The sequence below is a fragment of the Neoarius graeffei genome, chromosome 13, assembly GCF_027579695.1.
Source record: "Neoarius graeffei isolate fNeoGra1 chromosome 13, fNeoGra1.pri, whole genome shotgun sequence".
Lineage (NCBI taxonomy): Eukaryota > Metazoa > Chordata > Actinopteri > Siluriformes > Ariidae > Neoarius > Neoarius graeffei.
In genome coordinates, this window is record NC_083581.1 from 37160341 (window position 1) to 37175376 (window position 15036).

The 15036-nt window shown below is 41.0% G+C and overlaps 1 protein-coding gene across 4 annotated transcripts in view; it reads right to left on the bottom strand.

Moving 5' to 3' along the window:
• The window catches only part of gpsm2l (G protein signaling modulator 2, like), a 72040-nt gene that overhangs the window by 41230 nt on the left and 15774 nt on the right, over nucleotides 1–15036 (bottom strand). For all 4 annotated transcript variants that reach the window (XM_060937670.1, XM_060937671.1, XM_060937669.1 and 1 more), the window contains one exon: nucleotides 376–597. In XM_060937670.1, the coding sequence (XP_060793653.1) occupies nucleotides 376–596 (221 nt within the window). In that variant the 5' untranslated portion in view covers nucleotide 597. The remainder of the gene's footprint in view (nucleotides 1–375; nucleotides 598–15036) is intronic.

A 15036-nucleotide genomic window follows, 5' to 3' on the forward strand; every position in this document is an offset into this window, starting at 1 on the left:
AAATAAAATGTATTAAATGCCTAATAAAATATAATTCACACTTAAAATTAATGCTTTCTTTCATTTCTTTTTGAGGCTCAGTTGCAGCTCCAGCAGTCACCAGATTGCACCGAAAAAGATGAAATTTTTTTTCATCCCAGTTGCGACCAAGTTACACTCCCTACTTTCAGAAAAACACTCCCAACCTTCCTAATCCTGGCTACGCCCCTGGTGCCATCTTCTGTAAATCGGTTTGCTGTTGTAATCATGCAAGTTCCCGACGAGACCCATGACCTATCTAATCTGAAATGTGGTGAGAATAAAGTGGGATTTTGGTGCACTTGGCGTTCTCTTGGCGCACTCGACAGCATGTGAGAGAATGTTCCAGAAGCTCACTGGGTAAGCGTGAGGTCATGGCGGTGGAACTCAAGCGCTTTGGTGTAGTCCTGCAGGTGGAAGTAGGCATTGCCCAGCTGGCTGTAGATGGCGCTGAGGATCTGCAGGTCCTCCGTCCCTACCTGGATGGCGGACTCAAAGAAGGAGACACCTGCTCGGTAATCACCCGTCTTACACAGACGCTCTCCCTCCAGTGCCAGCTCCAGACACGAGGCTTCCATCCTGGAGTTAAAAAGATATAGAGATGGAGGTGTAAGACCAGAGCGTCGAGAAAACTAACAGGATTATGCATTGTTGATGAAAGAAAAGATAAATTGCATTATTTTTTGAAATCATATTGATGAAACCTCACCGACATTGTATGGTAATAGTCAAAAATAAGAAAGGGAGCTTTGCATTTTGTTCATAAGTATAAATAATCCTTCAGACACACAACCACGAAACTGACCAAAAAAAAAAAAGTTGGACAAAAATCCAGAGAGAATTAAATGGCAACGAGCCAGTGGAACAGATCTGGCTACATGCAGTTATTTACCACAGACTTTCTCTTTCAATTAATGAAGACATCTTACTTGCTTCCTTGCCAGAGAGACGCACAATCACAAAAATGCAGCCTGGAGTGCGTCACACCCATGTGAGTTATTGGTAAACAAAGCTCAGCTCATAGCTGAGTCAAAGAGTTAAGTCATACGGGACAATGCCAGACTTTCCAGGAAGATTTCCATGCTTCTGCGTTACGGGTGGGAACATTTAGACATCCTCTGATTCAATAATTACCATTCAAGATGTTCCAAGTGACCAGACAAACAGGTTCATAACCACAAGAGCCCAATAAGAAATAATATCTCTGCGAATGCTGGGTTGTGATTTCTAAATGTAAAACTAAGCAACTTAAAAATACAAAAACAAACCACACACACACACACACACACACACACCCCAGTTAAGCTTCACTCTGAGAACCACTGCTATACAAGATGGATTTTTGTTTGTTTGTATTTTATACTGCGTGACATTTCGTTTTCTTAATTCATAAAATCCACAATGCGGCCACATAGCTGCTCTCAAGAGCACAGGGTGGAGGCCTGAACTTGTTACTGGTATCTGTATTTAGACTTGTCTCAGTCTTGGATCTTGGTCTTGCTAAATATGGTGTTGACAGAGTTCGATCTTGCCTTCAACCCAGCTCCTTCCTTATTATTCCAAGCATAGAGGTCATGTAGCCTGGCTAACGCGACTTCAAAGCTCTCCAAGCTATTGGTCTGGCCAAGATATTAAGCCCAACCGTTTCCCAGAGCCCGTGGTTGACCCGCCTCCCTGAAATGCCCCAGTTTGCTACTGGTCGAAGCCGGAAAAGGCTGTGACGAAGCTTAAACCAATCACATCACTCTTTCCTCTGACGTATGCGACGCGACGGGGCTAACTGGTAGATTAAACGCTTACCGAAGCCGGTCAGGAGCAAGGCGAAAACGTCCTTCCTTTCAATAAATACCTCCAGGGCTGCTCTTTACTCCGTTTTCAATGAGAACTTCCCGTTGAATGCTTTCAATACAGCATCTATGCGTAATAGATGCGGAAGCGTGAATGAAGCGCTTCCGGCATAGATTCTGTAAACAATCTATGGCTTCCGGTCGCAGTTCTACTACGTCAGTGCCTTGAACACGCCTCTACCCAGGGCCGTTGGAGATGCTCAAAGTTGATTGGTTCCCGATTTTTCGGGAGCTTGGAAGAGCTGTAGATAGCTTGCCTGGCCAGACTAAGCTCGCAACAGGCCCTCCTGTTGCGTCACGCTTAGGACGGGCGGGCCCAGGCTAGAGGTCATGTGCTTCTGGTCTAACACGGAGCTCCAGTCTACAGCCAGACTCTCTTGTAATAATCATTGGCACAAAGTATGCACAACCTGTCAACCTCGATTACAATTACCTATCTCTGTATTGGCCTAATTTAACGTTTTAAAGTAATTATTTTTTCGATTAAAATGAATGACTAAAACTAGACTAAAACCCTTTTAGTTTTCGTCGACTAAAACTAGACCAAAACTATCAAGGATGGAATTGACTAAAATGTGACTAAAACTAATAAGAATTTCGTCCAAAAGACTAAGACTAAATCAAAAATGGCTGCCAAAAACAACACTACACAGATCTCCAAAGAAATTGCTCAACCCAATGAGAAACTCCTTGTCCAAGCACGGCTGCAACTTGTGCTTCATAAGAGTGATGATGTCCACTGTGTGCCACCCTTGCTGAGTACCTCAGGCTCCACCAACACCTCAATTTCTCCGGTTCCTTAGTTCCTCAGTTCTGCCTTCTTTACCAGAGTCAACAGCTCTCTTCCTTTTCTCAAAAGATATTTCACGAGTGGCGTGATCCAGGGAGGGTCATGTGTTGACATCATTATCATCCTGATAGGGAAGCACTTATCCATCACTGAGCGCAAGGTGTCATATAACAAATTAATGGCCAAGTCGATGTCAAGAGCATGGATCACATGAGTCTAGTCAATATTCTGAAGCAGTGATGCAAACTTGATTTTCCGATGCACTCTACAATCCCCAAAACTGCATTTAGTTCGAATGGACTTTAATTTATTCCCAGGAGGGAGGACCACACCCCCACGATCAGTTTTCATCAGGGCTTGGAAAGGGACTGGATGATTATAGAGTTCAGCTTTGTTTGTTAAGCAGTTATTAAGGATTAAGTTTCCACAAGCATGATTAACATATTAAGAGAAACTTTATACTTTACACTTTCCTCTGTGCCCACTGCCAAATAATATTTTATTTATTAAATTATCTAAATTGGATGAAACATAAAACTTGCCACTTTACTCAGTCACAACAGAGTTGGAGCTCTGAGCGCCCACTTACACATTCATAAAAGACTATTCACATGGTAATGGGGTGATAATCACTTTCACGCTTTTGGTTTTGATCGGTTTCTCTTTTGCAGTGGGAACGGCCACCATAAACAGGATAAAATGGCAGACATAAGCCCTGTCCACACGGCAACGGATTCAGGCGAATCTGATAAAATTGTTTATCGTTTCGGCTTGGCATCCACACGGCACCGGCGTTTTGGGTGCCCCAAAACGAAATCTTTTAAGAACGGGTTCCAGAGTGGAAAAATCTGGCAACGGCACCGTTGCGAAGTCGTCTGGATGAGTAGAACGGATTTGTTTACGATGACATCACAACCACATGACTGTCAGTGCTTCACGCCGGGTAGAAGTGTAACGAACTTGATGCGAGTTGTCAACAAATCCTATAACTTGGTTCATGAAACGTGCTTACAAGATATTTTCACTGCTTTCCAAAAACAATCCCGCCAGCAAAAATAGGGAAAAAAAAAAGGAGCGATCTCACCTCTTCAGATGTTGGTTTAAGTCCGACAATACATTACTCAAAAAGGGCGTAGAAGAACAAAGTAATCCATCAACGTGTAGCATTCAATTTATTCCGGACCATTAAAGAATTCTGGAGGATATCAGAATGTTGGCGTACCGGCTTCCATCTACCCCCATTCATTCCTCTTTCCGCATCTTTCGTTTTACGCTACTGATTAATAATCAAAACTTTATATGGCTGATGCTACAGAAGAAGGGGTTTATGCGCATGCGTCTACTACTTCTACTGTTCTGGTGTCTCCGATGGGACCGTCTTACAGCGCACATAGAGGTGTGGCATGTGTATTGCATCGTTTTCAGCAAGCGTTGCATTGCCATATGAACCTGATATTTTACTGATCCGTTGCCCATGTGGACGCGATATTTAAAAAAAAAAAAAAAAAATCTCATTGCCGTTGTCGTGTGGATGTAGCCATAGTTTCCCAAAGTGTGGTGCGCGAGCTGCCACTAGGGGGTGCGCAAGATAAAAAATGTAATGGCGATTTTTAACTCTTCTTCTACGCCATAACGTTTCTGCAGTAGTTTGTGGCTTCATTCATTCATTCGCAATGCTCAACTGGTTGAAATCAGCAAAACTAAATGCGCCACCACAAATCAGGGATGAAAGAGGAGAAACCCCAACAGATAGGGAGGAATCGGGGGCAATTGGTGAGGAGGAGAGAAGAGAGGGAGACAGGATTGCAGCGGATGTTTTAAACACGGATGAAAATCGTATATTTTCCCCATATCTGGCTGGTAGACTACATGCCTCGATGTGATCTCCCTTTGTAAAGAATTTGCGCATTTACCGTGTTGCAACGTTTTAAAACTGTTACATTTCAATCAAATTCTATCTATCTAATTCAAATACGAGAGCGCATAATATGTTAATGTGATTCGATGTTCTCACTCGAGCACGACTTTGGTGGGGTTTTTTTTCACTTTTGAGATTCCCTGCAGGTGTGGCAAACGATGTTTGTTATCATTTTAGCACGATTAAAGATGCTGCCTTTATAAGAAAGCATGTGTTTTTTGAAACTGGGGAACTGTGGGTGCGTCAACCTGGTTAGAATATAGAAGGGGGTGCGTGGCGAAAAAAGTTTGGGAACCGCTGGTTTAGGCTATTTGGAGGGAAAACTTGTTGAGGGATGGCCGGCGGATTTTATGAGCTTCGGATGATTCAGGACAGCGATTCAATTTCAGGACAACGAATCAATTCATGATTCAATTCATGATTCAGGGCAGCAATTCAATTCAATCTTGAGAATACTGATGATGAGTAGTGCCTTTTTTTTCTTTTCTACTTTGACCCGATCCAGCCGAAGATCAACTCAAGTAAGTGTAAATATTTCTTCTATTTTTGATCAGCAGATCGGTTGATGTGTGCACTGTAGTGCATACACAGGAAAAAATGACTGAGCATTAAAAGTTATGAGAGTTAAAAGTATTTTCTTCAAAAATAATTAATTTTGCTCTACTTTGAGTTTAGAGAGTAAAATCTGGAGTTGGAGTGGGAGCAGAATTAGAGTAATTGTGTAACAGAGTTGGTTGTGGCTCTGAACTGAGTAAAATAATACAAGAGTTCATTTCAAGACACACTGAATAGAGTCAAATACCAAAATAAAGTCAAATACCAGATAAATGAACATGTTGTAAAAAGCAGTTTTGGAACATGTGAAAAAACATGACCTTCCCCATTGTGATTTGACCTGATGGGATTAAGAGTTGGCACTGGGAGGGGTTTTCACTCTTCTCATTGAATGGAATGTTTTACTTTTCTCACTGAATCCTCCTCCCACTGCCAACCCTTTATCCCAAAACAATAGGGCATACATTTTTTTTGACAGCCAGTTAATTGTCCAAATCAATGGAGCAGATTTTAGTTTTTGTGCCTGATACATTCCAAAGACTGAACAGAATCACCTCGAGTGACCAAAACAGTTTGTCACAATGCGTAAGGTCATGTTTTTTCACACATACCAACACAGTTCTAAAACTGCTTTTTACCAACAGCTTCATTTATCTGGCATTTTAAAAAAAGTACAATCATGACATACAGACAACACAGATATTATTGTAGCTGAGCTTGTGCTGAATACAAAAAGTCATATGACTTTGAAAATACTGCTTAGATTTGTTGAAATTGACGACAAAATCAGAGCATGGCAAAATCATTAGTGCCAGAAAATACCCTCAGACCCCAGAGGGTTAAAGATAGAAATCAAATTTTCAATGCATCTTGATTCTCTCTCATAATACTCCACCTAGAAAGAACTATTACCACAACTAGAACCACCACACGCGCACACATTGTAGATTTACAGTTAGTGACTGTAGTCCATCTGTTCTGTGCACAATTTCAAATCATCGGTGAAGTCAACACCTCTGAGCCGATATTACCTTCAAATATGGCACGTAAATAATTTGCCTTAGTCCCTGGGTCATTAATGAAACGTAAATTAAAGGAAAAACCAGTGGCTCTATTGGAGCTGTGGGGGCATTTACAGTGGTGCTTGAAAGTTTGTGAACTCTTTAGAATTTTCTATATTTCTGCATAAATATGACCTAAAACATCAGATTTTCACACAAGCCCTAAAAGTAGATAAAGAGAAACCAGTTAAACAAATGAGACAAAAATATTATACTTGGTCATTTATTTATTGAGGAAAATGATCCAATATTACATATCTGTGAGTGGCAAAAGTATGCGAACCTCTAGGATTAGCAGTTAATTTGAAGGTGAAATTAGAGTCAGGTGTTTTCAATCAATGGGATGACAATCAGGTGTGAGTGGGCACCCTGTTTTATTTAAAGAACAGGGATCTATCAAAGTCTGATCTTCACAACACGTGTTTGTGGAAGTGTATCATGGCATGAACAAGGGAGATTTCTGAGGAGCTCAGAAAAAGCATTGTTGATGCTCATCAGGCTGGAAAAGGTTACAAAACCATCTCTAAAGAGTTTGGACTCCACCAATCCACAGTCAGACAGATTGCGTACAAATGGAGGAAATTCAAGACCATTGTTACCCTCCCCAGGAGTGGTCAACCAACAAAGATCACTCCAAGAGCAAGGCGTGTAATAGTCGGCGAGGTCACAAAGGACCCCAGGGTAACTTCTAAGCAACTGAAGGCCTCTCTCACATTGGCTAATGTTAATGTTCATGAGTCCACCATCAGGAGAACACTGAACAACAATGGTGTGCATGACAGAGTTGCAAGGAGAAAGCCACTGCTCTCCAAAAAGAACATTGCTGCTCATCTGCAGTTTGCTAAAGAGCACGTGGACAAGCCAGAAGGCTATTGGAAAGATGTTTTGTGGATGGATGAGACCAAAATAGAACTTTTTAGTTTAAATGAGAAGCGTTATGTTTGGAGAAAGGAAAACACTGCATTCCAGCATAAGAACCTTATCCCATCTCTGAAACATGGTGGTGGTAGTATCATGGTTTGGGCCCGTTTTGCTGCATCTGGGCCAGGACGGCTTGTCATCATTGATGGGACAATGAATTCTGAATTATACCAGCGAATTCTAAAGGAAAATGTCAGGACATCTGTCCACAAACTGAATCTCAAGAGAAGGTGGGTCATGCAGCAAGACAATGACCCTAAGCACACAAGTCGTTCTACCAAAGAATGGTTAAAGAAGAATAAAGTTAATGTTTTGGAATGGCCAAGTCAAAGTCCTGACCTTAATCCAATGGAAATGTTGTGGAAGGATCTGAAGCGAGCAGTTCATGTGAGGAAACCCACTAACATCCCAGAGTTGAAGCTGTTCTATACAGAGGAATGGGCTAAAATTCCTCCAAGCCGGTGTGCAGGACTGATCAACAGTTACCGGAAACGTTTAGTTGCAGTTATTGCTGCACAAGGGGGTCACACCAGATACTGACAGCAAAGGTTCACATACACATACTTGTGCCACTCACAGATATGTAATATTGGATCATTTTCCCCAATAAATAAATGACCAAATATAATATTTTTGTCTCATTTGTTTAACTGGTTTCTCTTTATCTACTTTTAGGACTTGTGTGAAAATCTGATGATGTTTTAGATCATATTTATGCAGAAATATAGAAAATTATAAAGGGTTCACAAACTTTCAAGCACCACTGTATTTATATTCCTGGAATTTGTCTCCACTTGTTCTCTCAGTACAAAGCATTTCTGACAGATCACCTTTATCCTACGATCACATGTTTCTGTCTTGATGGGTGTAGTCTCTCTATAAAAAAAAAAAACCTACAATGGGAGGTCATTTAAGGTCTTGGCATTGAAAACCACCCCAGAAGTGTTTAAATCCACAGTGAACCCAAACTGCGTTTTATTGCAACAGTCCTCATCGTCTCAACCATCTCCTACCTCTTCTTCGTCTTCCTTGTGCGACGCCCTAACCATTCCCTGAGCGGGAACATCTCCAACTTTTTTGTCATGCTCTCTCCTTTGGAGCATTGGACGTTCCATACGGATCTCCGAGAGATGTGGCTGGAGATCCAGTGCCGCAGCCTTTTAGCATTAATACCCATTATCCACAGTTCACGTCCCCTACTGACAGACTCCCAGCTCAGTGTTAACTGCTTCAAGCAGGAGACGGCAAGCTACGAAATACCCTGTTGACGCCGAGTGTCAGGTAACTTCAGGTAACGTTAAGCCTGGCTTAAATAGTCAGGGTAGAATAGGAAGTGTGTGTGTGTGTGTGTGTGTGTCTCCTTCAACCCGCACCTGCTGACACCTGTCAGGTTTAATCACTGTTCAGTGCTAATAGAGATTATAACTATTTGTCTATGAAGGTTATTTAGATCGCTAATAGTTTGAGGTATTAATCGGGTCATTAATATTTACAATCCAGTAGGATTGAATCAAATTTATAGAGAAACCTATGCTTCTCTGTACCTAAATGAGGTACTGTCATGGAGTCCGGGTAAAGAAGGTATGACCTTCTACTTCTATTTCTGGCATAAATTTAAACAAAGAAACTGTATGACATCATATTGTATAGAAACGCTGACTGTTTTGAAAGCATCGTTTATACATCAAATCCCTGATCACGTATCAAGACATACTGTACGTCACATCCTGTTCCACACAGCTGCATACATTACAATTTTCAGGCTGATTTTGGTGTCGTAGACAAATATCGCACATGGATAAACTATTTCGGTAGTTTGTTGAGATCAGCCGTCTTGGAGCGCAAAATGTGTGAAATTCTTAATGACATTTTAGATCTCGGAATGTGAGCACTGCTATAATACTTGTCTAAAGTCTACCAACAGGAGGACGGCATAGCAATTACTTACACCTCATCAAATTCCTTATCTCGGCTATTATTCTGTCCATATTTATGCGCTCTGACTGGCTACTCTCCTACTAGGATATCAGCTCATATACCGTGAGTAGAGAAAAACAAAATGGCAAACGCATCAAGTCAGATATATCACTTTGTTCTCAAGTATTTAAAAGAAACAGAAATCGCTAAAAGAATATTTTTTCCCCTCCATTATCTCCTGTTCCACACTCCAGCCCAGTCGGTGGCGGTAATGCACCTTTAAGTTGGTTTGCCAAACGCCCCCCAAAAAAAAAAACCTAAAGAAGAAAATGGTGGCATGTGTTGCTGAACTGACCGAGGACGACAAAAAAACTCTACTCGAAAACAAAAACCCCAAAAATACAAAAAAATTAAAAAAGCGCAACAAAATATAGAATAAAAGTGGCAAGTACATATCTTTTTTTATTTTTCAAGACTTATTATTATAGCATTTTTGTTTACATTCTAAGCGGAAATGATTTTGTCGGACGTTTTGTATAAAGTTTTTATCCAATTTGTGAAAAATAAAAATGCTGTGTCTCAAAATCCAGTGAATGTGGATAGAATAAAACAGTTATCCCACGAAATCGAGTCGTACATGAGCTGATAAGCGCCTCATCAGCTATCAGCTCATGTATGACTCAATTTCGTAGAATAACTGTTCATTATTTTTTCACGGTCCGGTTTCTATCAAATCCTGCGCTCCAATTGGCTGGCGAGCAGGTCCGTATCCTACAGTACGGACCCCAGTTACGGACCTCTGGCGACTCGTTCGTTCACAACAACACACATGGTAGCATTTTTTGTCAACATTTATCTTTTTTTTTTAAATAAGATTTATTTATAAGATTAGCAAAAATCTTGTAAATTTTTGCCAGCATTTCTCAGGAGAATAGCATTAATTTTACAGCATGGATAGCGATAACGACAGTGTTCACAGCGAAAGCGAGTTTTACTACCCTGAGGAAGAAGAAATAAAAGAAAACAGTTCAGGAGAAAGCTAAAAACCTCTAACTTGCTAACGCCGAGCAAAAACATGGCTGAATCCTGAATGACTCAATTTTGTATAAATAGGGGACTACATAGGCGGCAAAATGTAGTTTTCCTGCCATGGAAGTGCACTTGTATACCGAGGAGGAAGCCATTTGCATTACAGCCGTGAATGAGGATTCAAAATGGCAGCTCGGCTCGGTTTTCCCTTTCGGGCACTCTCGTTTTCTGTTAGAATTTGGTAAAGAAAAAAATAAATATATTATTTACCAGCTTAAAGGAACAGTCCACCGTACTTCCATAATGAAATATGTTCTTCTCTGAATTGAGACGAGCTGATCCGTACCTCTCCGAGCTTTGCATGACCTCCCAGTCAGTCAGACGCAGTCAGACGCGCTGTCACTCCTGTTAGCAATGTAGCTAGGCTCAGCATGGCCAATGGTATTTTTTGGGGCTGTAGTTAGAGGCGACCAAACTCTTCCGCGTTTTTCCTGTTTACATAGGTTTATATGACCAGTGACATAAAACAAAGTTCAGTTACACAAATTGAAACGTAGTGATTTTCTATGCTATGGAAAGTCCGCACTATAATGACAGGCGTACTAACACCTTCTGCGCGCTTCGACAGCGCATTGATACCTTCACTTGTACGGTACTTAAAAGTCCTCATAATGCTTTAGCCATTTCTTTTTGTATACTTCTGGTGTGTGTGTGTGTGTGTGTGTGTGTGTAAAGAAGACAGTCTTATTAAAAAAAAAAAACAGCCCTATAAAAGCAACATGATGTCATATTAAACTTTGTCATCCCGTAAAACTTGCTAAAAACAGGATTCTCCTCAAAGCCTTAAAGTCCTGTCTCCTGTAATAACCCACACTGGGGTTTTATGCCACATTCAATACTGTAATTATGAGCTTCCGACCTGGAACAAACATCCCATGTCATGACCGCTTGATGGAAATTTGTAGGAGAAAAGAAAGAAAAAAAAATCCAGTTTCTAAGCTCCAGTCGGGACACACGGTGAGATCGTGATCTTGTATAAACAGTTTGCCAACTTGTTCTGTTTTATTTGGCAGCAGCAAAGATAGAACAAGACTGAGAGAAAGAAGCAAGTACTCCAAATTTTAGACTGTAGGTTCTTTCAGTTAGCTAACTGACCAAAAATTGAGTTTGGTTTTTATCGACCTTGGTGAATTTAATCAAGTGGATTTAATTTTATATTGTGGTAGTATTTACTTATTTATACTACAGGGTGTCCAAAGTGTCAGAAACCAATGAAAGTAAAACTACATATACTTAAAGAGGAACTGAAGTGATTTTTAAACTTGCTTTATTTCTTAATTAACGTGTTATTCAATTACGTTTTCAGGTTTAGTAACCTTATATCGTGACTCGTATTGGCAACTAATTGCAATTAAATATTATACTTATCGGCTTATTCGGTTTTTAGCCGTGTTGAATTTAGTTCGTTTGGTCCACGGCAGGCGTCGCTTATCCGCGCGATCTTCACGAGACTTGTGCGAGACTTCGAAACGTGAAGTGTCAGCCAGGTGTCAGTGCCGCCATTTTGAAAACTGTTTTCCAAACGAAGGATTGCACAAAAACGAGTTTAAACGATGATTCCTGCCGACTTTTTTCAAGCTTTCCTGATTGCTATCAAAACAAACAAAACTTCCGGCTTGATCACGTCAGCATTCGAAAGAGGGCGCGCGCGTCTTTTGACAACATCGGCAGATGTCGGTCACTTTGATTTCCGCTGTACGTTTCTCGCACAGGTCTCAACGAATCTCGTTTACGCCCACTGCTTTGACATACGGACTGATATATTACGTAGCATATTTCAAACACTTATAACTTACTCTAGCAGTGACAGAATAGCGATCAAAAATGCATTCGTATATTTAATAAAATGTGATAAATAGAATTTTGATCATAAAAAAAATTTGCCTTCAATTCTCCTTTAATTTTGTATTGATGATTTACAGCACATGCTCTACATGCTTATGCACATGTTCTCAGCATTGTCTGAATTGGACGATCATGTTTTTGCAGATTTTGGTCAACACATTAGGATCAACGTATTTGCTCATCGTATTCGCGCCTGTCGATTTGTGACTTTTCAGACAGGCTGTGTACATAACATACTGGATCAATCTGATTCAGGAGCGGTCTAATGGCCCTTTTCCACTACCCTTTTTCAGCTCACTTCAGCTCGCTTCAGCTCACTTCAGCCCGACACGGCTCGCGTTTCGACTACCTCAGAGCGGCGCGACTCAGCTCGCTTCAGCCCTGCTTAGCCCCCAAAACTCGCACGGTTTTGGAGTGGGGCTGAAGCGAGCCAAACCGAGCTGAGTGAGGCTAGGGGCATGAGGAGACACTCCCCTGTGCACTGATTGGTGAGGAGGCGTGTCCTCACATGCCCACACACGCCCCGCGAGCGCGCTGGGATCTGTAAACACCGTAAACCCGGAAGAAGAAGAATTACGAATTACGAGAATTTCTGAAGCCTTATGCGCCTCGCCTCATCTATACGCTCTTGCCAGTATCTGTTGGCGTTGTCGGTGACAACAAGCCACAGCACCAAGACCAGCAACACTAACGACTCCATGTCCTCCATGTTTATTGTTTACTATCCGGGTCGTAAGACTACCGCTTAAAAGATCACTGATGTCACTGTTTGCGCCGCTTAACGACATCACGTGACGTCCACCCACTTTCGCTAACTCCACCCAATGTGTCCACCCACTTCCAGCCAGCACGGTTCAGCGCGGTTGTAGTCGAAATGCAACTCCAACAGCCCCACTCAGCTCGACTCAGCCCAACTCAGCCGCGTTGGTAGTGGAAAAGCGGCATTATTCAGAGTGAAAGATTTATATATGTGAAGGAATATAAGATGATAAGAGTTAAAAGAAAAGGCTGTTTACGGGTGATTTAAAACAACGTAATGATAAGGTTACATTTAGGGCTGGCTGATATAAAGATAAAATATCAACACTGTGATAAATCATGTCGCAATTAGGGATGTTAACCGATGACCGTTTGACCGGTGGTTGACCGAATCAACGTCAACCGGTTAATTTTTTTTTGGTTGTCGGTTAAAAAAAAAAAAAAAAATCGTTTTGAAGCTGCCGATTTTGGAGCGGAGAACCTGGAATTCTGTGTTGTAAACTCTTGGGGCATGCCATGCGATGTAAGGACGACAGCTGACAAATCAGAAACACCCATTCAGTCATGTCCCGCCCTCCCGCCCCAGTTGAAAACAGCTGCCACTCGGCGAGAGAAAAGTGTAGACACAGGCTTTTTAGCTTACAAATTACTATTCTGTTTTTTTTTTTTATTATTATTAGAAGGCACATTGAGTTTAGTCCTGCCTTGGCCAGTGTATTCTGAAAGTATGTTTCGGTCTGTAGCCAACAATGCATGTTATTGCAGATCATCTCTCTCCACACAAACTAAAGGCGCAGATGCCGACTTTTTCACGGCTGAATCATGCAGATCCGATTTTTTTTTTTTTTTAGGGGGGGCGTTGGAGTGTCTGAATAATATAATCAGAGTAAATTCTGTATTAAAATTACTAAATAAGCAAATGCCGTTGAAATTATTCAGACACTCCAGCGCCCCCCCCCCAAAAAAAATCGGATCTGCACGATTCAGCCGTGAAAAAGGCGGCATCCGCCAAAAGGCGTGCCATTTGCATCCCTGTTAAACTCATAGGTTAACCGACTTTAACCGGCTAATGAGGCTCGGTGGTCGGTCAAGATTTTTTTTCAGTTTTCGCCATCCCTAGTCGCAATACACTTTTCTGAGATATTGCTGAGATCAGGATACCTTTTTATGACCCTTTAAAACATTTTTGGTTAAATGTTTAGAAAAATGACTGGAAGCAGCTGATTTGATGTTAAATACAGCCTCGGGCCCTTGCAGGCCCTGCAGTGCCTGTCTTGAGCCGCCTGTGTTCGACTTGCCCCCCAGCCCCTACGACTCCATGTTGGATCGGGACAGCTACGCTAGCGGCTCCCTCAGCTCTTCAGGAAGTCTCAGCGGCTCCGAGTCGCCCAGCTTGGAGGCCGGGAGATGTTTGCCGATCTTCACCAGACTGTCGATTTCAGATGATTAATATGTTAGTGTGGTTAATTAAATGGTTCTTTTTTTGTCTTGCTTTCTTTGTATGGGATTTGCCATGTTCTTTATTTCTTTAACGGACTGGACGAGGACTTCCTAACCGTTATTAAAATGGCGTCTCATCAGCGACCTGTAACTAGGAGGACTTTAAAGATGTGCTTAATCTTTAAAATATTAGCATTTTTACAGACTTGCTGTATATTTTTCTTGTTTCAAATCTGAAACTTTTTTTGTAAATAAAAATATTTTTGCAGACATTAAATAAAGTATAAAGCAGTTTTTTTTTTTGTACTACTAGTATATTGCTGGAAAACCTATTGAATACGGGACCCATCAAAAGTTTGTACACACCTTCTAATTCAATGTTTTTTCTTTATTTTTATGAATTACTTTAAGACATGAAGTGACTTAATGACAGATGTCGTTTCTCTTTCCTTAGTTGAGCGGTTTCTTGACATAATATGGATTACTACAGTTGTGCAATAGGGCTATTTACTGTATTGTTATTATTTACTGTTTGATCTCAAACTCATTAAGAAGGCAAGAAATTGCACTAATCAACTTTTGACGAGGCGCCTGTTAATTGAAAAGCGTTCCAGGTGACTACCTCATGAAGCTGGTTAAGATAACGCCAATAGTGTACAAAGCGTCATCAAGATAAATGCTGGATACTTTGAATAATAAAAAAAAAAAAGTTTCATATTCAACACTTTTTTGTTTACTACATAATTCCATCTATGTTCCATGTGTTATTTCATAGTTTTGATGTCTTCAGTATTGTTCTACAAATGTAGAAAATACTTACAATACACAAAACCCTATGAATGAGTAGGGGTGTACAAACTTTTGACTGGTAGTGTA